The 24794-nt window shown below is 38.0% G+C and overlaps 1 protein-coding gene across 1 annotated transcript in view; it reads right to left on the bottom strand.

Annotated features, from left to right (window-relative positions):
* Positions 1-9184: 9184 nt before the first annotated feature.
* LOC147913939 (potassium channel, subfamily K, member 16-like) overlaps positions 9185-24794 on the bottom strand; it is a 28150-nt gene continuing 12540 nt past the window's right edge. The window contains exons 3-6 of the mRNA XM_087447768.1: positions 18107-18221; positions 15738-15904; positions 12560-12728; positions 9185-9549 (exon numbers count right to left, since the gene is read on the bottom strand). Coding sequence (XP_087303894.1) covers positions 9302-9549; positions 12560-12728; positions 15738-15904; positions 18107-18221 — 699 coding nt within the window. The 3' untranslated portion in view covers positions 9185-9301. The remainder of the gene's footprint in view (positions 9550-12559; positions 12729-15737; positions 15905-18106; positions 18222-24794) is intronic.

The following is a 24794-nucleotide window of genomic DNA, read 5'->3' as shown; positions in this document are numbered from 1 at the left end:
GCTTACCAGCCCACAGCAGTTCCTGGTGCCTCCAAGATTGTAGGCTGCCTGGGTTCCTGGGGCCTCTGCTCACAGGCACAGTCACAGTTTCTGGAGCCTCTGGTCTCAGAAGCTGCCATCACTGCTCCCCTAGTTCCACCGCCTCCAGGAGGTCCAGTCCACCCAAATTCAGATTTATGGATGTATGGATCTCTCATGCCTTCTGGTGTGCTGTGCAGAGATTCCTTTGTCGGTTTATGGATGTCCTACTGGTTGTAACTTAGAGGGGAGGAAAAAGGGAAAAAACTAATGCTGCCATGATGCTCCTCCTTAAGGACTATTTTTTTATGGTGGTAAGAACACTTAACATGAGATCTACTCTTAACAAAAATTTAAGTGTAAAATACAGTATTATAAAATACAGGCACAATGTTGTCCAGCAGATCTCTGGGACTTAATCCTATTGCATAACTGAAAGGTTATACCTATTGTCTAGCAACTCACCATTTTCCCCTCCAGCCTCTGGCAACCACCATTCTACTCTCTTCTTCCATATGTTTGACTACTTTAGATAGCTCATGCAAGTAGAGTCACACAGCATTTGTCCTTCTGTGACTGGCTAATTTCACTTAACATAATGTCCTCAAGGTTTATCCATGTTGTCACATATGGCAGGATTTCCTTCTTTTTTAAGTCTATATATATATATAGATAGATATAACACATTTTCTTCATCTAGTCATCTGTCAAAGAACATTTAGCTTGATTCTATACCTTGGCTATTGTGAATAATGCTGCAATGAACATATCAGTTCAGAACAGTGAAAATATCTCTCCAAGATCCTGATTTCAATTCTTTTGGATAAATACCCCAAAGTGGGACTGCTGAATCATATGATATTTCTATTTTTAATTTTTCGAGGAATCTCCATACTATTTTCCATAGAGGCTACAATATTTTACATTTCCACCAATAATGTAGAAGAGTTCTGATTTCTCCACATCTTTGCTAACATTTGTTATCATTTTTTTTTAATAATAGCCATCCTAACAGGTGCAAGGTGATATCTTATTGTGGTTTTGATTTGCATTTAGTGATGTTGAGCATCTTTTCATAAACCTGTTAGCCATTTGACTTCTTTGAAGAAATATCTATTCAAGCCCTTTGCCCACTTTTTAAAATAGGGTTATTTATTTATTTATTACTATTGAGTTGAAGGAATTTCTAATATATTTGAGGTACTAACCACTTATCAAATACATGATTTGTAAATATTTTCTCCCATTCTATTTTATATTTTGAAGTCAAGAATTGTGATGCCTCCAGCTTTGTTCTTTCTTAAAATTGTTTTGGCTATTTGGGGTCCTCTGTGGTTCTTTATGAATTTTAGGATTTTTTTTTCTATTTCTATAAAAAATGCCATTGGGATTTTGATAGGAATTACATTGGTCTGTAGATCACTTTGGATAAGTCTTCCAATTAAGTATTAAGTCTTCCAATCTATAAACATGAGATGTCTTTACATTTGTCTTCTTTAATTTCTTTCATCAGTGTTTTGTAGTTTTCAGTGTACAAGTCTTTTACCTTCTTAGTTAAGTTTATTTCCAAGGATTTTATTCTTTTAGACGCAATTGTAAATGGGATTGTTTTCTTAATTTCCTTTTTAGGTAATTGATTGTTAATATATAGATATGCAACAGATATTTGTGTATCAATTTTGTATCCTGTAACTTTACTGAATTTGTTTATTAGTTCTAAAAGTTTTTTTGTGGAGTCTTGAAGATTTTCAATATATAATATCATATCATCTGCAAACAGATAATTTTGTTTCTTCTTTTCTATTTGGATGCCTTTTATTTCTTTTTCTTGCCTAATTGCTCTGGCTAGGACATATAGTATTGTGTTGAATAGAAGTGGCAAGAATGGGTATCTGTGCCTTGTCTCTGCTGTTAGAGGAAAATCTTTTGGTTTTTCACCATTGGTTATGATGTTAACGGTGGGCTTTTCATATATGGCTTTTATTATGTTAAGGTAATTTCCTTTCATCCCCAGTTTGTTGAGAGTTTTTATCATGAAAGGGTGTTGAATTTTGTCAAATACTTTTTCTGCATCTGTTGAGATGACTATGTGGTTTTTAATCTTCATTCTGTTAATGTGGTGTATCACATGAATTGATTTGAATATGTTGAATCATCCTTGCATCCCAGGGATAAATCTCACTTGGTCATGGTATATGACCCTTTTAATGTGCTATCGAATTTAGATTGCTAGTGTTTTGTGAGGATGTTTGCATCTGTGTTCATCAGGGATATTGGCCTGTAGTTTTCTTTTCTTGTAGTTTCCTTGTCTGGCTTGGTATCAGGGTAATGCTAGCCTAATAAAATGAATTTGGAAGTGTTCCCTTCTCTTCAATTTTTTGGAAAAAGTTGAGAAGGATTGGTATTAATTCTTCTTTAAATGTTTGGTAGAATTCACCCATCAAGCCATCTGGTCCTGGGCTTTCCTTTGTGGGGAAGTTTTTGATTACTGAGTCAATCTCCTTACTCATTTACATCTGTTCATATCTTCCCTTTCTTCATGATTCAGTCTTGGTAGGTTGTATGTTTGTAGGAAATAATCCGTTTCTTCTAAGTTATCCAATTTGCTGGCATATAATTGTTCATAGTAGTCCCTTATGAACCTTTTTATTTCTGTGGCATCAGTTGTCATGTCTCTTCTTTCATTTCTTTTTTTTTTTGTGAGGAAGATCAGCACTGAGCTAACATCCGTGCTAATCCTCCTCTTTTTGCTGAGGAAGACCAGGTCTGAGATAACATCTATCGCCAATCCTCCTCCTTTTTTTTTTTTCTCCAAAGCCCCAGTAGGTAGTTGTATGTCATAGTTGCACATCCTTCTAGTTGCTGTATGTGGGACGCGGCCTCAGCATGGCTGGAGAAGCGGTGCGTCGGTGCGTGCCCGGGATCTGAACCTGGGCTGCCAGTAGCGGAGCACGAGCACTTAACCACCAAGCCACGCGGGCGGCCCTCTTCTTTCATTTCTGATTGTAATTATTTGAGTCTTCTCTCTTTTTTCTAAGTTAGTCTAGCTAAAGTTTTGTCAATTTTGTTTATCTTTTTTAAAAAGTCAACTCAATTTCTATTTTTGTTTTCTTTATTTATTTATGCTCTAATCTTTATTTTTTCTTCATTTTGCTAACTTTGGGCTTAGTTTGCTCTACATTTTGCAGTTCCTTGAAGTGTAAGTTGGGTTGTTTATTTGAGATCATTCTTTTTTTAATGTAGACATTTATTGCCATAATCTTCCCTCTTAGTACTACTTGGCAGCTTCTCATAAGTTTTGGTATGTTGTGTTTTAGTTTTCATTTGTCTCAAGATATTTTCTAATTTCCTTTTGATTTCTTCTTTGACCCATTGGTTATTCAAGAGTATGTTATTTAATTTCCATGTATTTGTGAATTTTCCAGCTTTCTTTCTGCTATTGATTTCTAGTTTAATTCTAGTGTGGTTAGAAAAGATACTTAGTATGATATCAATCTTCTTAAATTTGTTAAGACTTGTTTTGTGACCTAACATGTGATCTATCCTGGAGAATGTTCCACATGTGCTTGAGAAGAATGTATAGTCTGTTGGGTGGAATGTTCTGTATATGTCTGTTAGGTTCACTTGGTCTATAGTATTGTTCAAGGCCACTGTTTCCATACAGATTTTCAGTTCTGATGTTCTATCCGTCATTCACTATGGGGTATTAAGTCTCCTACTCTTTTTTGTGTGTGTGAGGAAGATCAGCGCTGCACTAACATCTGCCAATCCTCTTATTCTTTTGCTGAGGAAGACTGGCCCTGGGCTAACATCCATGCCCATCTTCCTCCACTTTATATGGGACACTGCCACAGCATGGCTTGCCAAACGGTGCATCGGTGTGCACCCGGGATCCAAACCGGCCAACCCCAGGCCGCCACAGCAGAGTGCGCTCACTTAACCACTTGAGCCACCAGGCCGGCCCCTAAGTCTCCTACTCTTATTGTATTGCTCTCTATTTCTCTCTTCAGTTCTGTCAATGTTTGCTTTATATATAGGTGCTCTGATGTTGAGTGCATGTATTTTTATAATTGTTATATCTTCCTGGTGAATTGACCCTTTTAACATTATATAATGTCTTCTTTTTCCCTTGTAACATTTTAGTTTTAATATCCATTTTTCTAAGTCTAACCACCCCTGCTCTCTTTTAGCTTTCATTTGCATGGACTATCTTTTCCATTTTTTCACTTTCCATCTATGTGTGTCCTTAAATCTGAAGTGAGTCTCTTGTAGACCAGATACACAATCATGCATTGCTTAACAACAAGGATATATTCTGAGAAATACATTGTTAGGCAATTTCATCATTGTGCAAACATCATAGAAGGTACTTACACAAACCTAGATGGTATAGCCTACTACACACCTAGGCTATATGGTACTAATCCTATGGGACCACCATTGTATATGCAGTCCATCATTGACTAAAACATCAGTATGGGGCACATGACCATAGTTAAATCTTGTGTTTTTTTAATCCATTCAGCTGTCTACATCTTTTGATTGGAGAATATAATCCATTTACCTTTAAAGTAATTATGGATAAGGAATAACTTCCTATTGCCATTTTGTTAACTGTTTTCTGTCTGTCTTGTAGTGCTTTTGTTTCTCTTTTCCTCTTGCTGTCTTCTTTTGTGTTTTGTTGATTTGTTGTATTAATATGCTTTGATTTCTTTCTCTGTTTCTTTTGTGCATCTTCTATAGGTATTTTCTTTGTAGTTACCTTGGGATTAACATAAAACAACTTATGGTTATAACAGTCTGTTTTAAGCTGGTAACAACTTAACTTCAATCACATACAAAATGTCTACACTTTTACTTCCTCCCAACACACTTTGTGATTGATGTCACAATTTACATCTTTTTATATTGTGTATCCATTAACACATTTTTATAGTTATAGTTATTAATACTTTTGTCTTTTAACTTTTATACTAGAATTAAAAGTGATTTACCCACCACCATTACAATATTACATTATTCTTTTTTTTTTTTTTTTTGTGAGGAAGATCAGCCCTGAGCTAACATCCATGCCAATCCTCCTCTTTTTGCTGAGGAAGACCGGCCCTGAGCTAACATATATTGCCAATCCTCCTCCTTTTTCTCCCCAAAGCCCCAGTAGATAGTTGTATGTCATAGTTGCACATCCTTCTACTTGCTGTATATGGGACGCCACCTCAGCATGGCCGGACAAGCAGTGCGTTGGTGCGCGCCCGGGATCCGAACCCAGGCCACCAGTAGTGGAGCATGCACACTTAACCGCTAAGCCACAGGGCTGGCCCCTACATTATTCTTTATTTGTCTTATACCTACCTTTATCAGCAAGTTTTGTACTTTCATATGCTTTTGTATTGCTGTTTAGCATCCTTTCATTTCAACTTGAAGAAGTTCCTTTAGCATTTCTTGTAAGGTAGATCTAGTGGTGACGAACTCCCTCAGCTTTTGTTTGTCTCGGAAAGATTTTATGTCTCTTTCATTTTTGAAGGACAGTTTTGCCAAGTACAATCTTCTTGGTTGATAGTTTTTTTCTTTCAGCACTTTGAATATATCATCACTCTTCCTCTGGCCTGCAATGTTTCTGCTGAGAAATCTGCTGATAGTCTTGTGGGGGTCCCCTTGTATGTGAAAAGTTGCTTTTCCCTTGCTACTTCCAAAATTCTCTCTTTGCGAGTAGATCTTAGGTGTTATCATCACAGAAAAAAATGATTATGGACCTATTAAGCATGAATTTTTCTAAATTAAAAGGGATGAGGTAAATTAAAATGCACTTTTCTTTATATAGAGCTCTGCTCTTGAATCTCTCTTGCTCATCCTTCCAAACAGCATTCATCAACTTCTTTCACACATTTCTAAGATGCATGTCAGTGGTAATGCCTATTTTAAATAATAATAATTATTAAATAATTTTAAAAAACAAAAAAATTTTCTTTGTCTTTTGACTTTTGATAATTTGATTATAATGTGTCTAGATGTTAATTTCTTTAGATTCATCATATTTAGGTTCTGTTGGGCTTCCTAGATCTGAATGTCCATTTCCTTCCCCAGATTTGGGAATTTTTCAGCCATTATTTCTTCGAATAAGATTTCTGCCCCTTTTTCTCTCTCTCTTCCCCTTCTGGAACTTTCATAATGTACATATTGATCTACTTGATGGTGTCCCATATGTTCCTTAAGCTTTCTTCAGTATTTTTTATTCTTTTTTCTTTTTGCTCCTTTGACTAGATAATTTCCAGTGATTGATCTTCAAGTTTTCTGGTCCTTTCTTGTGCTTGTTTTAGTGTGTTGTTGAACCCCTCTAGTGAATTTTTCATTTTGGTTATTGCTCCATAATTTCTCTTTGGTACTGTAAGTGAGCATAAGTGAGGCCATGTTGCTACACTAAATGGCCCCAGCCCCTCCTCTGTGTGACTACTTGCTGTTCTTTACATACTCCAAAAAATTCACATGCTCTCCTGATTTATGGCCTCCACTTACGTATGTACTCCCCAATAGCTTGATAAATTAAAAACTTTGTTCTATGAGTTTCTCTCCAGGAACAGGCTGACCACAGGTGGGAAACACACCTACAAGGTATCCATCACAGCTGACAGAAGAATGGAACAATGTAATGCCTGGAGCCTGTCATGCCTGCAGCCCAACATCTCTGGACCCCCTCCTTACTGCCCATTTTCCCTATATAACTGCCTCAAGATTCTGTAATCTTTGAAGATGGCTTTTTGAGACATTAGTCACCTGTCTTCCGATTTGCTGGCTAATATAATTAAACTTCGTTTCTTGATCTCTAATTTGTGATTAATTGGCTCTGATTGCGGCAAGCAGAGTGAGCCCATTGCTCAGTATCAGTACTTTTTTATATTTTCTATCTTTGTTGATGTCACTTTGTTCATGCATTGTTCTCCTGCTTTTGTAGAGTATCTTTATAATAGTTATTTTGAATTCTCTGTCAGGTAAATCATATACCTCCATTTCATTAAAGTCAGTTTCTGGAGATTTATCTTGTAATTTTGTTTGGGACATAGTTCCTTGTTTGTTTTCCTTGATTCTTTGTGTTGATATCTGTGCATTAAGCAACACAGCCACCTCTCCCAGTCTTCACAGACTATATGCGGACTTTCTAAAGTATTCATGACACCATGCCAAAGCTGCCCCCTACCCAATGGTAAAAAGCCCAAAAGCATGGTAGATCTTGTCTGGCCTGATCCCTCACTCAAGCAGTTATACCAAAAGATGAAGGCCTTGGCTTCTTCTCCAGCACAATACTGGGCAGTGACTCATCCGACTTTAAGCATTTCACACGTAAGTGGACATTTTGAGCCTGCTTAATGATTTTTCCCCACTCCACAGGTCCATTTGGAACCTTAGGAGTGACTAGTTCCTGCTCCCTATTATTACGACTTCCATCCAGTGGCCAACACAAAGAAACTTTGTCCTTGTGATTAACAGACTCTGAGCATCACAAAACCTTCAGAGTTTCTCTTCTTTCCTAACCTCTTTCAGCTCAGCCTTATCCTATCCACACTCTTCAGTCCCCCATGAGTTGTCCTTCCACCCAAGACGCAGCTCCATTCTATAGCCATCAAACCTCTTTGTGTTCTCAATCTCACCTCTTGCCCTACTGGTCTCTTTTCAGTCCTCCATTTTCTAGGCACTGTCAAGCCTTATGTCTTTGCCCCCAACCCTCCCAGCATGCTCCACCTACTAGAGTCCTCTTCAGCCATCCAGACTCAGGTCACTGCCACCTTCTTGTTGATGATGACTCTGATTCTCTTTAGCTATAACCTAGGTTTCTCCTTCTTTGATCCCAACATACTTTGATACTAATTATGGTGTTCATTTATCTATATAAATGACATGCGAACAGTAGAAGACATAAATCTGTGCTCTGTACCTAGTAGGTCTTCAAAATGTAAATGCTAAATTTATTTGGATTAATTCATATTTTTCTTACAGTATATAAAAGATGACTTGGGGACATTACTATGCTTGAATGAACTACGTTCAGAATCAAACTTGCTGAGTGACTTGGGCAAATTATCATAGATCTGTTGCTTCATCTGTAAAATGGCATTATTTATCTACTTCTAAGGTTATTGTGAGGATTAGATGAAATGATAAATGCAAACTATTTAGCGTATAAGTGCTCGATACATTTTAGTTATTCAAGACATTTACCACAGTGACCGGCACACAACAGGCATTCATTTTCTGTATCTAATATTAGTCAATGTTTAATTACCATTAAGACAGTGACTATATCTTCATTTCATATTCCTCACAGTGCCTAAGGAAATCACATACACGGGTTAGGTCCTCAATTAATTTGATTAAGTACGTTAATCAGAAAATATCTTTGTCACCTTGGGTTGTGGAAGGGTTTCTAAAACAAGATGGAAAAAGTGGTCATTATAAAAGAAAACATGAACTATATTATAATTAAGAGCTTCTGTTTATCAAAAGATACCATAAAGAGTGGAAAGTTGAGCCACAAACTGGATATGATATCTATAATAAAAATAACTGAAAATGGATTCGTATTCAGAATTTATTAAAAAGAAAATAACTCCTACAAATCACTAAACAGAAGACAAATAATCCAGTAGAAAAAATGGGCAAAATTCATGAAGAGGCAATTTACACACTCACATACAAAAAAACAAGAATAGCCAGAAATACAAGGTACTTAGCCTGTGTAGTAATCAGGAACAAGCAAAGAAAAACCACAATGAGGTAGCATTTTACACCCATTACATGGGCAAAAATTCTAAATCTGACAACATCAAATTAAAGTGAAAATATGGAATAACGGAAACACAAATGCACTTCTGGTATGAGCAGAAGTAGAGTAACTACTTTAAAAAATAACTTGGTAATGATGCACTAACAACGTGTATGGATATGGCTGTTGCCTCTGGGGAGCCAGGAGGATGCATTGGGGATGTACACATAGGTAGCTTCAACTGTATTGTCATTAGTTCTACTTCACAAATTGTATGGCAGGTTCATGGGAGTTTTAACTCTTTTTAACATGCTCTTCCATAAATTATTTTGCATATATCAACCATTACATAATGAAAGGTTTTGAAATGAAAGGTTCAATGATAAGAGTTGAGATTTTATATTTTTAATTAGCTATTTATTATAATTCAAAATAAAATATGAATTACAAAAATTCACTGTGGATGTGACCCAGATGGCAGGTTAATGAAGAAAATACATTTATTCTCTTTTGCATCATCTTGTCCCACTATTTCACAAAAGAAGTTTGAGATACTCTTTCCGATTGTTCACACGGGGAAGACCAGAAATACGAACTTTTCATAGACGACATTGTTTCTGTTTGACATAACTTATTGCAAGTGAGCTTTCTTTTAGTTTTTTCCAAAATTTTTGAAAACAAATCAAACAGAAGAGTAATCCAAGTAAGACCAAAGGTATACCAAAGTATTATTATTGCTGGGTAAATTTGTGAGCGTTTCCTAGAAGGATATATACCTAAAGGCAAAAAGTAAATCACATTTAAATCACTGGAAGATGACTTTTGCCTCTGATCTTCTCTTCTCCCTCATAAACTATACCAGACTAGTGTAAACTCATAAAAATGTCTACATTTAGAGTCTAATCACTGATAATTAAAAACTAACTGGAAATTAAGCAGTAGTACTTCTAAAACGGATGTCATATTGAATGAGAATATGGGATTATAGTTACAAAATTTTGTTTACATTAAACTTTTTTGTAATATATCTATTACAAGAAGGGGAAAAAGCTCTATTTCTGTGTATGGTCTTAAAAGTATCCATGCAAATCTGTTGAGCTGAATTCTGAAAATCTCACGGGATACACTGGAATCCAGACATGCCATAAAACTCTGGGACATACGTTAATGTGATCATTTCCTTGCTTTCATTGTTGCTAAGGACTTAAAAAAATAAACAAACATAAGTTACAAAAGTCTTTAAAAAAAGAGCCTTTTAAAAGAAACTCAAATTTTGTTTTAAAAACATGATGTGGCCATCCACAAATGCACATTCCTACTCTGCCACTGTTTTCTTCTTTATGGCTACAAACAGGCCAGATTTTTTCTAACTTTTTATTGTAAAAAGCAATTTGAAATAATAACTAGAAACACAAAGAAAAAACATCCATAATCCCAACAACCATCTCACACTACGTTGAAACTCAATAAATATTGGCTCCATTATCCCAGTATTTATGCTATTTTTTGCCTCAAATATCCTTAAACTAATCCTGTATATCACAATATAAATACTAATAAGAACTTTAATCATATTCTGGGATTTTCTAATAAAGAATATATGTCTTTCAATGAAGACTTGCCAAGAAGCACAAGGTAAACTATGGGTATTCAGCAAAAGAACACATTTTAACTGCATTTAACATTATATTAGGACAAGGAGAGGGAGAATAAAATGTAAACCAGTGGCATAAATTAGCAAACTTAACTTTATGAAACATCGCATAATTGTATTGACTGAGATGAATGTTGAAAACGTTTCATTTGCTTTTCAGTTTAAAATGGCACATTACTTGGAGGGCCTTATCCAGCTTCCTCCAAATTTCTCATAACACATCTATGACATTCCAGTTCCAGTTAGAAAAAGAGAGATACCAAAGATTTTCTATTCTATAGTAAAAACGAATCAAAAAGAAAGATGAAACAAAAATCATAATTTTCAATGGTGCTAGCAAAAAGCAATGGATGCAAGAAACCTTGATGAGCTAAATTCTAGAGAGGAACAAGTTCTTCACAAACAGGCAGAGCAGTGGCAGCTTCCATTCCTGACCTGGGTATGTATGGACATGGCAGACCGTCCAGAGATGGTAGAAAATTGCAGAGACAAAGCAAAATTAACCATACCTTAAATGACAGGGTGGGCTCACAGGGTGGATTGGGATTCTGACGTGCCAACCCCCCCAAAAAAGTTGTTCAACCAAATAATTCTCCCCATCCCCTATCATCCCAAATTTTGCCAAAATTTTGGCATTGGAGGAGAGCTAGCACAAGACATTCTTCGTTGTGATTGCCTTTATCCCCCACCCAATACCATATATGTCAAATATACCGTATTCTCTTCTCAGGGTTACTTATCTAGATAAAGGGACTAATGGAGATTATTACATTTCTGTGACCTAGCGATTAAAAAACAAAAGCCCAGATGTTTATACACATCACTTCTGAGAACGTAAACAGAAATGGGTAAACATTAGAGCTGAGAGGGGTTTTATAAGTATTCTTCCTGGACTGTCAGTTATTTCTCACTCTCTGACTGCTAAATTTATACCTCTTCTTGAAGACTTGCCTTCAGCCATACTTGAAGCACCTGATAAGTGTTTCTAGATCCTCATGGCCAAGAACATTTTCTTCTTCCTTGGTACCATTATAGCACTATGTATTTAACTCATTTACGGCTTACTGCAGCCTGAATTGTGATTATCTATTTGTATGTCTATATCTTACCCACTCCAACGTGTGCTCCTTACAGGCAGGAGACAAGTGTTGGTCAGGGTTGATTCCCCAGCACACATCACTCAAGACTTTTATATGGTAAGAAAGGCTCAATAAATACTGATTGCTAGACTGGCTAGTTGATGGGCAGAAAAAAATCAAGTAGTTTGAAGTTTCCCTCATCCCAGCTATTTTAAATTACATCAAATTGAGTCCTATTGGTCAAGTAGCTTGTGCCAGTTGGCACACATAGATTGTGGTAGATGAGATATCAATGTTCTACTTCTTAGTTCCATGCTTATTGTGGTAGAAAATTGATTCTTCTATGTATGTGAGACGTGTGCATATACGCATAATGGAGTGCTATACCTGCATTCTTTGGGCTAATTTTTAAAAAATATGTTAATGGTAAGAATAATGCCTGATATTATGATGCTAATTTGAGGCAGAGATGAACCAAGAACAATGCAAAAGTTTCCCAAAATGTATAGCCTGGAAATTTGCTTTGTTTCTTTAAAGAACTTATCAACACAAACAGGCCTTGTAAAAATAATCCTTCATATGAGACTTGGATATTTTACTGTTGAATTTAGGTCTGTACCTGAATACTTAATGTCTGGGGGTCTTTATTTCCTCATTATGTTGTGTGTTTATTCCAAGGTGAAAGTGGGCTTATCTTCTGGAAAAGGCAGTGTTTTTGGAAAAGCACGTGCTGCATGGGATTCATCCTTTGTACCTACTATTTTCATTACACATGAACTTTGAATACCTGTATGAACAAGTGGTGACATGCTTTGAAAGGAATTCCTCTGTTCCACTTTCCAATAACTACTCTACTATGTGGTCTGAACAAAGGAGAAAGTTGGATGGAAAGGAATCATTTTGGATTCTTTCATGGATTGTCAGGTGACTGGAGTTTTGGCCTCTACCCTAACTCCTATAGATAAAGTTATATTTCTGGTTATACTTCTACTTCCAATCCTGTTGATTCTGTGGCTATGAATGCTAATACATGATTAACATGATTTGACTTACCTATTACATAGTCACCAAACCCAATGGTACTTAAGGAAATGAATGCAAAATATAATCCTTCCTTGTAAGTCCAGCCCTCTGTGTGCATGAAAATTAATGGTGGTAGCAGGATGAAAATGAGAAGTCCAGTTACCAAGAAAAAGAGGAGCACGTAAATTTTAATTTGTCTCTAAAAAAATGAAGAAAAATAAGAAAAGAAAGAAGGAAGGAAGGAAAGATAGAAGGAAGGAAGGGGAGGGAAAGGAGAGGAGAGAAGGAGAAGGGAAGGGAAGAAGAAGGGGGAAGGAGAGAGGATGGGAGGAAGGAAGGAAGAAAAGAAAGAAGGAAGGAAGATGTTAATATCAACCCAACAGCTGTCAGAGAGCTATGGTTGACTAAACCACCATTTGCCCCTTACAGATCCTTTCCCGACCAAGGGCTTGCTTGCGGAATCCTACCATACTCTGACTTGCGGATCTTTGCATGTAGGAGTATTTCCTAGCTCTGTCAACTGAATCATCTTCTTCCTTATGAATCTCTGTTGTTCACCCTTTATTTCAGTGTTCTCTCTTCATGCGTTTTGTTGCACTTTACATTGTTTTAACGTAAAACAATCCCTTCCTACCTGCCCTCCCTAGGTCTCAGACTGCAATGTTCTTTTGTTTTGTGACCTGCTCACTCCCACCTCCAGCTCTGGGTCCCACTGGCTGTGCAAGAGGTTAGGATGGACAGTCACCATCTGGAAGTTCAGGACATTAACTTTTTGAGGAAAATAAAAGAATCATATTTTGTTAAGACACATTTCAGCACCTCAAATTATAAGAGAAAATAAATGTATTTTCCCATCTAAAAACTGGATATTCCATTTACAATTGTATATCATATTAATTGATTAAATGCTTTTTATGGCATAATTTAAATTCATTCAACAAGGATTTACTGAGTTTTTCCTATTAGTGAGTACCATGGGAGATACTCAAGACACGAAGTAAAAATAAAGACAGTTTGTTCACACAGAGGTTATAGTTTTGTTGGGAGAGAGGAGGAGAGACAGGCAAGTAAACCAATATTAGAAATAACATATTTTAAACTTTCGCTTATAGAGTACCTCATATGGGACAAACACTATGCCAAGGGCTGTACACACTTTTTTGATTTATTATGGTAAAGGGCATCTCATAAATATTTCCATAAATTTTAACACATATAATATGCTTATTACAATGATTACATTGAATTGTGATATTTGCAGTACTTTCTAAATTTCGTGGGACGTGGAGCTGATGTTATAAAATTTTTACATGTCTTGTTTCTCTAGAAATTTGGAAACAGAGACTTATTATCAACTTTGGTGATGCTCCAACCTATATAACACACCCATAGCAGCATAGAGCAGAATTAGAGGAGAGTGGAAGAATTAGATAGCTGACTTTCAGTATACATTTTGGGACTGTTAAGGAGATTTGCGAACAAGAGGAAATTGATATTGAGGATTTCATTTTCTGTGGGAACCACTGTTAATAGCTCTTTTGTTTAACTTTGTATGGTGGTGGCAAACTCAGAGCATTCTCTACCACTGATAAAATTTTACTTTGGTCATGCTATTATCTGGTGCACTAGAGTGATCCCGTCTGACGAGTTTGTTTAGATATGTCTATAAGCATGTAATAAGATACAACCTTGGCCTTGTGCAGGCTTTGGAAGGCAAAGTCCAAGAGATCTTGAGTTTCTGAAATAGCCAAATCTTTGGTACCAGACATAATTACAAGGTTGGATACCATGGCCCCAGGAAAAAAAAAATGGGCAAAATCTTTTTAGATGCTGTCTGATCTCCTTCCTTGAAGGAGAAAGAAACTTCTCTGGTTGACCTATTTCACAGAGGATTTTTGGTCCCTAACGAATGCTCAAAGCTTTTGCCTCTCATTCTGCCCCTCCTAGAATCCACCCCCAAGAGAGAATTGCTGGTAGGAATGGGTCAAGTACAAGAGGATCACTGACCACCACTCTGGGGTGAAGGTCAGATAACCTCCCAGGAGTCTCCTTCTCCTGACACCACTTCCTTGAGACTGGGAAAGGGACACTAGCCGGGACCTGCTCTTACTCAGCACTGCTCTCTCCTGAGAAGGCCTGGGGCAGCTGCTTAGACCAGGCTGTTTAGACATTGAGCTGGCCTTATAATTATGACTCTTCAGCCAGTGGGTGTGAGTCCAGAGAGGAAGTCCTGAGGCGCATCCTGTGTCAGTCATGGATTTAAACTGGATTAGTTAGCCATAGGGGTCATTGCTAACACACAGCCTGGTTCACGGGATTACCTGATGCAAACTCTCCTGGCAACAGGAGCAAGCATTTGCCCACCCTTGTCCTCTCTGCTTATCTCTTTCTGGGACACCTGCAATATCAGAAATGGACTATCCATCCATGTCGTCTCTCTGTATCTCACTTTGCCCAAACTCAACACACATTTGTCTAACAGTTTTCCAAACAGCTTCTCCTAATTATATACTTCTGTAATCTGTAAATAATTTCTTGCCCTTAGCAGTATTGAGAAAGGAATTGTGAGATAAAAGAGCTCAGAATTTAGGATCAGATGAATTGAATTCAAGTTGATAACTTCTTGAAAATCTAGACGTTAGATTTTTACCATATTTACCATATAGGGTTGTTCAGAGAATCAAATAAAATCATGGTTGTGAAACTGCACCTATACTATAATATTCTACAAGAATTCTTTGAAATAATACTCCTGTTTTCTGAAGAAGAAAAATAAAGCACCGTAGTTATTTTGGTCTGAATACTCTTTTCTTGATCTAGAAGTTCCATTAAAAATAGGGCAAGCAATGGAGCAGAATTGCAAAACAAAATGACACCTCTGCCTCCTGGCCTGCACAAGCTCAGGGCATTATCACTGTTGAGATCCCACCAGGCCCAGAGGAAAAAAAAAAAGAAAAATAGGGCAAGCATACCAAATGTGTGTGTATATATATAGAGAGAGAGAGATATGTATACACACATATAGATATGTATACATACATATATACCTCTACATATATGTACATATATACACATTTACATATATGTGTACAGATTCTTTTTAGCGTGTATTTAACAAGATCTATTAAGTGTTATATACTTATGCTATGTAAGGTTATGAATTCAAGCAAGTGTAAGAAAAAAAAATATATCATTTAGTAAACATTACCTCTTTCATTCCCACATTCTGAAGGTATTTCCCAAGTCCTGAAAGCGGTCGTGATATTGCCTTACTCACAAATTCCAGGAATATGATAGTTAGGGGGATCCCCAGAAAAGCATAGAAGACACAGAATATCTGACCCATAGGAGTTCTGGGAGCAATTGACCCATAACCTGATGGGTGATAAGAGACAAATTTAATATCTGCTCAATATTACCACTCCTTGGAACATGCACTTTTGATGTTTAGTTGTTGAGGATGATTTATTATGAGAACTTCAACAGCACACACAGTTTTTAAAAGAAAACATATTATCCAGTCATTTTACATCCAGGAATTTCTCTTAAGGAAATGATCAGAAAAGTTAGAAGTGTGTAAGAATATCACCATAGCATTATTTGGGTGAAAAATGGGAACTAACATAAATATCTAACTTTAGAAGGGATATGCTGAATAAATGGTCCAATAAAATACCTTGCAGTCTTTAAGAATTACATTGTGGAAGTATATTCAATGATATGGAAAATTAATCATATACTGCTGGGGAAAAAAAGACTTGTGGATTTCACTATAATCATTCATAACACCTATTTATGAGATAAAGAAAAGTAAAAGGGAGAAATTTGCTACTTTACATATAGTCAAGCTTGAATAAGCCAATCCCTATTACTGAATCTAATTTTAATTTATACATGTTTGTATTTGCTGCCTTATGTATAGCACAAAATTTAACAAAATCTCATTTCTCTAAATTGTAGATTTGGGATTGCTTTTGTGAAAACATGTTACACACACACACACATATACACATAATTGATGACCTAAACAATTTTATCCCTTCCGTGCTCATGGCTCTTAAGTTTAATTTTTATTTTCAATGATATAAAAGAATAAGAATGCACTATCACCAAAAAAAGGTGGGGGAGAAGAATGCTATACCAAAGTTTCACAATTTTTCCTGAGTTTACAAAATCTCCTTTGGCTGCCTGTGGTAATATTTTAAACAGCCTGGCAATGTTAAAACTATTACAACAAATGAGGAGCTCATGCCCATTTAAAGTCATACCTGAACTCATATAAATTCATAGTTTTCCTTAACTCACATTCCTTTAAAAGAATTTGTTTTAAGAACAGAGGCAAAGTAGGCTTATTGACTATTTCCAGGACTGAGAAATAAGGAATACCTCCATTCTTCAGGCGAGCTGGTACTTTGATTCCATCTCAACAAGATAAAAATATCAGAACATCAGATGATAGAAAATGGTCAAATCATTTCACTTCCTTTAATTCCCTGTTAAACAGAGCCATTGGGTGTTGTCGAACGCATGAAGCTAAGATTATTTATCTACTGTGGCCCAGAGCTGGAATGGTTCACTGGGCTTCAGTGACAAAATGCATGCCCACCATTCAACTGGGCCTCTGTGAGCACCACCAGGCCATGCACCAAGGTACAAGGGACGTTCAGACCCCTGCTGTTGTTCTCCTCAGGGCAGAAACCATGGGTTATGGTGACATCCATTCCCAACACTCTGACCTCATGTGGGCCCCCAAAATCCAAGATTTTCAATCCAATCCAATCCAAAATCTCCCAATTTTTTTAATTGAAATATAATAAGTGAGAATGTTTTCTAAACAAATACGATCATTTGGCTGAGAATTTGCAGGCATCACATTCTTTATAACTGTGAACATGCATCCTATTTTTAGTAAAGGAAAATAGATCTGAGCATGCCATACTTGAGAATAAGTCATCACTTATTAACCGTCTCTAGTCCCACAAGAAGAAACATTCCATGGCAGTGCCAGAGGTCTCTGGCACTCTAACGCGGTATTTCCCAGGACTCTCCTGAGGGTCTTTGGCAACAGCTATCTTAAGCTATGTTTATTCTTTTTGTAAGCCCTAATAGCTCTTAGATGATAATAAAATATCTTAGAATTGTCTAAAGTTAGCAGAAACCTATGGTAACCTTTTATTTTTAAATCACAAAATTCTCCAGCTAAGTTCTAGCTGAATTCCAAAGAAACTTGTGGACATCTTAGTTCTATCAGGAGTCCTGGAAAATCTGGCCAGTTCTGGCTTTGCTACTTATCTCCCTAGTGTGTTGGAAGACTAGATGGAAATGCCATTGCCAAGACCACCCACTAAAGAGAAAAGGCACATAGAATTTGCTACGGAAGAAGCAAATGATCTAAAAATTCAAAATAAAGGGGAAGCTGCATGTGTTGATGAAACATCACCTTAAAAATAAAAGCAGTTCTGAATTTGAAGGTTGAAGGGTTATGGCTCATGTAGACAAAGTCCCATGCTATGATAAAATTTTAAATGATTGGCATCCCAATAAAAAACAAAAATAAAAATAAAGCACCTTACTCACCTATTGTGGTTAATGTGGATGCCACAAATGAAAAAGAGTTCTTAAAATTCCAACTAAGATAAAGAGTTTCATTTTTTAAGGGGATTATTCCATTTTTTACAGAAAAAGTCAGTGTCTACAAGTTAAAACAAAACAAAAAGAAGCAAGCATTAATTTGATGAAATGTATGACCTTTCCCTTAAAGCAATATGGAAAAAAATCCACCTGGGTGGAATTTAAATTCTAGCAGGGGGAAATAAACATAAGCATTATATAATACGTTAGGAGATGATAAGCGATAAGTAGAACAGAGTAAGGTGGAACAGGAGTGTTGGGAGGGGGGTAGCCAGGGAAAGTCTCATTGAGAAGATAAGATTTGAGCAAGGACTTCAAGGCAGTGAGAAAGTTAGCCAAACAAGTATTTGAGGAAAGACCACTCCAAGCAAAAGAAACTACTAGATCAAAGGTAAAAGCTTTAGAGTAAGAGCCTGGAATATTCTAGAAACATCAAGCAGTGTGACTAGAGCAAAGTTGAGGGCAGAGTAATAGAAGAGGAAGTAAGAGAGGAAATAGAGGAATGCCGGATCATGTAAGATCAAAGAACTTCAGCTTTCAGTCTGAATGAAACGGGGAGAGTCACTGAAGGTTTTGAGCAGAGTACGTGGCTTACAAACCGAAAGGAGACCAAAAGCATCACTTCGGCTGCTGTATTTAGAAGAGACTATAGAGAGCAAAGTCGAAGCCAGGAGATCTGTTAGGAGAATGATGCAGAGCTCCAGGAGCTCCAGAAGAGACGAGATGGTGGCTCAGTGAGACCAGGTGGCAGCAGCGCTGATGATGAGAAGCAGGGAGATTCTGATATGTTGTGGAGGCCCAGCCATCAGATTTCCTGAGAGACTAAAACTGAGTCTAAGAGAAGGAGCCTAGGCTGACTCGCAGACTTTTCACCCGAGCAACTAAAAGAACGGAGCTGCCATCAAGTGAGGTGAGGAAGGCTGTGGTAGCTGAGGGCGGGTGGAACGTGGTCCTTTTTAAAGGAAAAAAGCAGGTGTTCATTTCTGGAAATGATGAGACCGAGTAGTTTGTTAGACATCCAAGTGGAGGTTTCAGATAGGTAAGTGGATATACAATCCGAAATTTGTGAGAAAGGCCTCAGCCAAAGATATAAATTTGGGAGTTGTTGGCATGTACATGGCATTTAAGGCCATGAGATGGATGAAGCACAAAGGAAATGAGTATAAAGAGAAAAGGTCTGAGGACTGAGCCCAGGAGCCCTTCAACATTAAGAGACTGTCGAGAAGAATGGAACAACCGGTAGAATAGGAGGAAAGTCAGCACTAGAGTGTGGTGTCTTAGAAGCCACATGAAGAAAGGGTATCAAGAAGGAGAAAGTGATAACTATGGCAAATGCTGCTGACAGGTTATGTGGTTTCAGGACAGATTGCGAACAAATTTCAATTATGGCCACGTTCTTGAGTGAATCTATAGGAGGAGTGTGTGTAGATTGCTGACTGAGATGCTGGGCACCATCATCATTTGTAAATAGCGCACAAAGAACGGCATAAAGACATCAGGGCTACCTGTGATTTAAAGGAGTGGAATGGGCTCTTTTTTCTTGCCTGCTCACCTAAAATTCCTTTAAAATAACACGAAAAGTATACAAAACAAAATAATAAAACACAATATTGAAAAGCAAGAATCATAGGTAAATCTGAATTGTGAAGAATTTCTAAAAGACATAAAAGAAATGAAATTGACTGCTAAAGAAACAGAGATAAAAAGCTCAAAATTCAAAAAAAACAAAAAAAATAGGGGCAATGAGCCATGGAAATGAATACTGCTTTTCACATAAAAATCTCAAAGGTGGTGTAAACCAAGATGGCGGCATAGGCAGACTCTGAACTCACCTCCTCCCGTGGACACAGCCAATTTACAACTACTCGTGGAAAAATTACCCCTGAGACAGAACTGAAAACTGGATAAGAGGAACTCCTGCAACAACGGACAATCCTAACTGGGGTAGAAGAGGCAGAGACTCCCTTCTGGAGAGGAAAAATGCCGCCTTCACAAGGCGCCAGCTTCACGGCCGCCGGGAGCAGCTCACAGGTACGCAGCCTCCCTGGAGACGCGGGGCCCTGAGCCGGGAGAGCCCCCGCTGCGGGCATATTGTGGACTCAGCACAATCGAGACCAGCGGCATAATATCTGACTTTGCTGCTACTAAAACACTGAGGAGCACCCCCAGAAAACCCGGTTCACAAAGAAACTAAAACTGGCTCTTAAAGGGCCCGCGCACAAACTCACCCGTTCCAGAAAGCATCCTAAAATCACCAGAAAGAAAGGTGCACAGTGCTTCGGTGACAAGAGACTCACCTAATAGGCCCTGAGTGCATCTCGGTAAGGGGTGAGCCTCTCCGGGGACTGGGACATTGGCGGCGGCCATTGTTGTGGCCTGGTGTGAGCGTGCTGACACAGACGCCATTGGAGTTCTCCCTGAGACCTGCTAGCCCAGGGTCTGCTCCACCCGCTAGAGCACTGATTTAATCCAGCTCAGCCAGGGCAGGCAGCCCACCCTAGAGACTGGCCCCACCCAACAACAAGCCCTCAGGCAACGTGTGGGCATGCATAGATTGGTGACTGGATTCTCTCCAGCCTGGCAACTGAGCTGACTTGAGCTGGGCAGGGTGTGCACAAGGAGCGGGTGGAGAGTGTGGGGTGGTGGCGGAGTGTGTGGGCCTCCCGCCTTGGAGAGACTGGGTCTGCTTGGGGAGGTCGGGGCGCTCACACGGGGCAGGACTGTGTTGACTGTGTGTGTGGACCTGTGGGTAACAGGGCTTGTCAGCTGCAGAAGACTTGTGCTTCTCAAAGACCCACATAGGAGGTTTGCCCCACCTTCCAAAGCCTGAAACAATTGGGTGCTCCTGTGCCTGAGGGCAGCCCCACCCAGCTGCAATCCTCAGAGAGCTGACAAGAGACCTAAAGGCTGAAGGCTTATAGCAATTGTAAGGCCCTGAGCCTAACAGCCTGCCACACTGGGGGCCTACTCACTTAAAAGAAATACTGCAACACAAATGTGGTATTAGAACTTACAGCCAACTGTGCTGGGGCTCCCCACACCTGATAAAGAGACTAAAGGGCCCATAACAACTACAAGCAGCTGAGCATTACAACAGCTGGCCAGGAGCATAACTCAGCCTCCCTGGGCGCCTATAGGGAGAGCTAACAGGCCACAATAGAAGGACACACGTAGCCCATATAGGGGCCACCCCTGGAACATTGAGAACTGAGGGAAGCATACTGGAAGCCTCCTAAGGCATCACTTACATAAGGTCACCTATCCAAGAGCAGGAGACGTAGCTGACCTACCTAATACATAGACACAAGCACAGGGAAAGAGGCAAAATGAGGAGGCAAAGAATACATTCCAAGTAAGGGAACAGGACAAAACCCCAGAAAAGGAACTAAGTGAAACAGAAATGAGCAATCTACCCGACAGAGAGTTCAAACTAAGAGTGTTAAGGATGCTCACTGATCTGGGGAGAAGAATAGATGAACTCAGTGAGAATGTCAACAAAGAAATGGAAGATATAAAAAAGAACCAATCAGAAATGAAGAATACAATACTGGAAATGAAAAATTCATTAGAGGGACTCAAAAGCAGAGTAGAGGATACAGAAGAACGGATCTGTGAGCTGGAAGAAAGACTAGAAGAAATTACCCAAGGTGAACAGGTAAAAGAGAAAAGAATTCAAAAGAGTGAGGACAGTCTAAGGGACCTCTGGGACAACATCAAGCGCACTAACATCCGTGTTATAGGTGTCCCGGAAGGAGAAGAGTGAGACAAGGGGGCAGAGAATTTATTTCAAGAAATAATAGATGAAAACTTCCCTAACCTAAGGAAGGAAACAGACATCCAGGTACAGGAGGCACAGAGAGCCCCAAACAAGATAAACCCAAAGAGGCCCACACCAAGACACATCATAATCAAAATGTCCAGAATTAAAGATAAAGAGAGAATCCTAAAAGCCGCAAGAGAATGTCAAGTTACATACAAAGGAAACCCCATAAGGCTATCAGCTGACTTCTCAGCAGAAACCTTACAAGCTAGAAGAGAATGGCACGATATATTTAAAGTGCTAAAAGGAAAAAACTTACAGCCAAGAATACTCTACCCAGCAAGGTTATCGTTCAAAATGGAAGGAGAGATCAAAATTTTCCCAGATAAGCAAAAATTAAAGGAGTTTGTCACCAAGAAACCAGTGTTACAAGAAATGTTAAAGGGACTGATTTAAGGGGAAAAGAGAAGACCACAAATAGGAAAAATTATCTATTTCCACGATTAGAACGTAATGGACACAAATGCACAAAAAAGAGGTTAGATATGATATCAAAAACATAAAAGGAGGGAGGAGGGTAGTTAAAGAGGACAGGTTTCAGACAGAGGTCAAACTAAAGTGACCATCAATTCTGTATAGAAGAAGTAAGGAACAGAGAAGGACTACTAAAACACTGAGGGAAAAAAAAAAAAAGTTAAAAAATGGCAGTAAGTACATACTTATCAATAGCGACTTTAAACGTCAATGGACTAAATGCTCCAATTAAAAGGCATAGGGTGGCTGACTGGATTAAAAAACAAGACCCATATATATGCTGCATACAAGAGACACACTTCAGACCTAAAGGCACTCACAAACTGAAAGTGAAGGGATGGAAAAAGATACTCCATGCAAATGGCAATGAAAAGAAAGCTGGGGTAGCAGTACTCATATCAGACAAAATAGACTTTAAAACAAAAACTGTAAAAAGAGACAAAGAAGGGCATTACATAATGATCAAGGGAACAATCCAACAAGAGGATATAACACTTGTAAATATCTACGCACCCAATGTAGGTGCACCTAAATATATAAAGCAATTATTAACAGACATAAAAACAGAAATAGACAGTAACACAATAATAGTAGGGGACTTTAACACTCCACTTACACCAATGGATAGATCATCCAAACAGAAGATCAATAAGGAAACATTGGCCTTAAACGACACACTAGAACAGATGGACCTAGTAGATATATACAGAGCATTCCATCCAAAAACCGAAGAATACACGTTCTTTTCAAATGCACATGGAACATTCTCCAGGATTGATCACATATTAGGCCACAAAACAAGTCTCCATAAATTTAAGAAGATTGAAATAATACCAAGCATCTTTTCTGACCACAACGGTATGAAACTAGAAATCAACTATAGGAAGAAAATCAGAAAAGCCACAAATACATGGAGATTAAACAAAATGCTACTGAACAACGACTGGGTTAACGAGGAAATCAAAGAAGAAATCAAAAAATACCTGGAGACAAATGAAAATGAAAATACGTCATGCCAGAATTTATGGGATACAGCAAAAGCGGTTCTAAGAGGGAAGTTTATAGCGATACAGGCCTATCTCAACAAACAAGAAAAATCTCAAATAAACAATCGAACAATGCACCTAAAGGAACTGGAAAAAGAAGAACAAACAAAGCCCAAAATCAGTAGAAGAAGGGAAATAATAAAAATCAGAGCAGAAATAAATGAAATAGAGACCAAAAACAATAGAAAAATTAATAAAACCAAGAGCTGGTTCTTTGAAAAGATCAACAAAATAGACAAACCTTTAGCTAGACTCACCAAGAAAAAAAGAGAGAAGGCACAAATAAGTAAAATCAGAAATGAAAGAGGAGAGGTTACAACAGACACCTCAGAAATACAAAAGATTATAAGAGAATACTATGAAAAACTATATGCCAACCAATTCGACAATCTGGAAGAAATGGATAAATTCTTAGAATCATACAACCTTCCAAAACTGGATCAAGAAGAAGTAGAGAATTTGAATAGACCAATCACCAGTAAGGAGATAGAAACAGTAATCAAAAACCTCCCCAAAAATAAAAGTCCAGGACCAGACGGCTTCCCTGCTGAATTCTACCAAACATTCAAAGAAGACTTAATACCTATCCTTCTCAAACTCTTCCAAAAAATTGAGGAGGGGGGGAAGCTCCCTAACTCATTCTACGAAGCTGACATTACCCTGATACCAAAACCAGACAAGGACAACACAAAAAAAGAAAATTACAGGCAAATATCACTGATGAACATCGTTGCGAAAATCCTCAACAAAATACTAGCAAATCGCATACAACAATACGTTAAAAAGATTATACACCATGATCAAGTGGGATTTATTCCAGGTATGCAGGGATGGTTTAACATTCGCAAGTCAATCAACGTAATACACCACATTAATAAAATGAAGAACAAAAATCACATGATCATCTCAATAGACGCAGAGAAAGCATTTGACAAGATCCAGCATCCATTTATGATAAAAACTCTGAATAAAATGGGTATAGAAGGAAAGTACCTCAACATAATAAAGACCATATATTGGAAACCCACAGCTAATATCATCCTCAATGGTGAAAAACTGAAAGCTATCCCTCTAAGAACAGGAACCAGACAAGGATGCCCACTGTCACCACTCCTATTTAACATAGTATTGGAAGTCCTAGCCAGAGCAATCAGGCAAGAGAAAGAAATAAAAGGGATCCAAATTGGAAAGGAAGAAGTGAAACTGTCACTATTTGCAGATGACATGATTTTATATATAGAAAACCCTAAAGAATCCACCAGAAAACTTTTAGAAGTAAGAAACAAATATGGTC

Source organism: Ceratotherium simum, chromosome 24, assembly GCF_057802395.1.
Source record: "Ceratotherium simum simum isolate JZ-2026a chromosome 24, ASM5780239v1, whole genome shotgun sequence".
Classification (NCBI taxonomy): Eukaryota; Metazoa; Chordata; class Mammalia; order Perissodactyla; family Rhinocerotidae; genus Ceratotherium; species Ceratotherium simum.
Note: the sequence above shows the minus strand (reverse complement) of the source record. Positions and strands in the feature narration are given on the sequence as shown.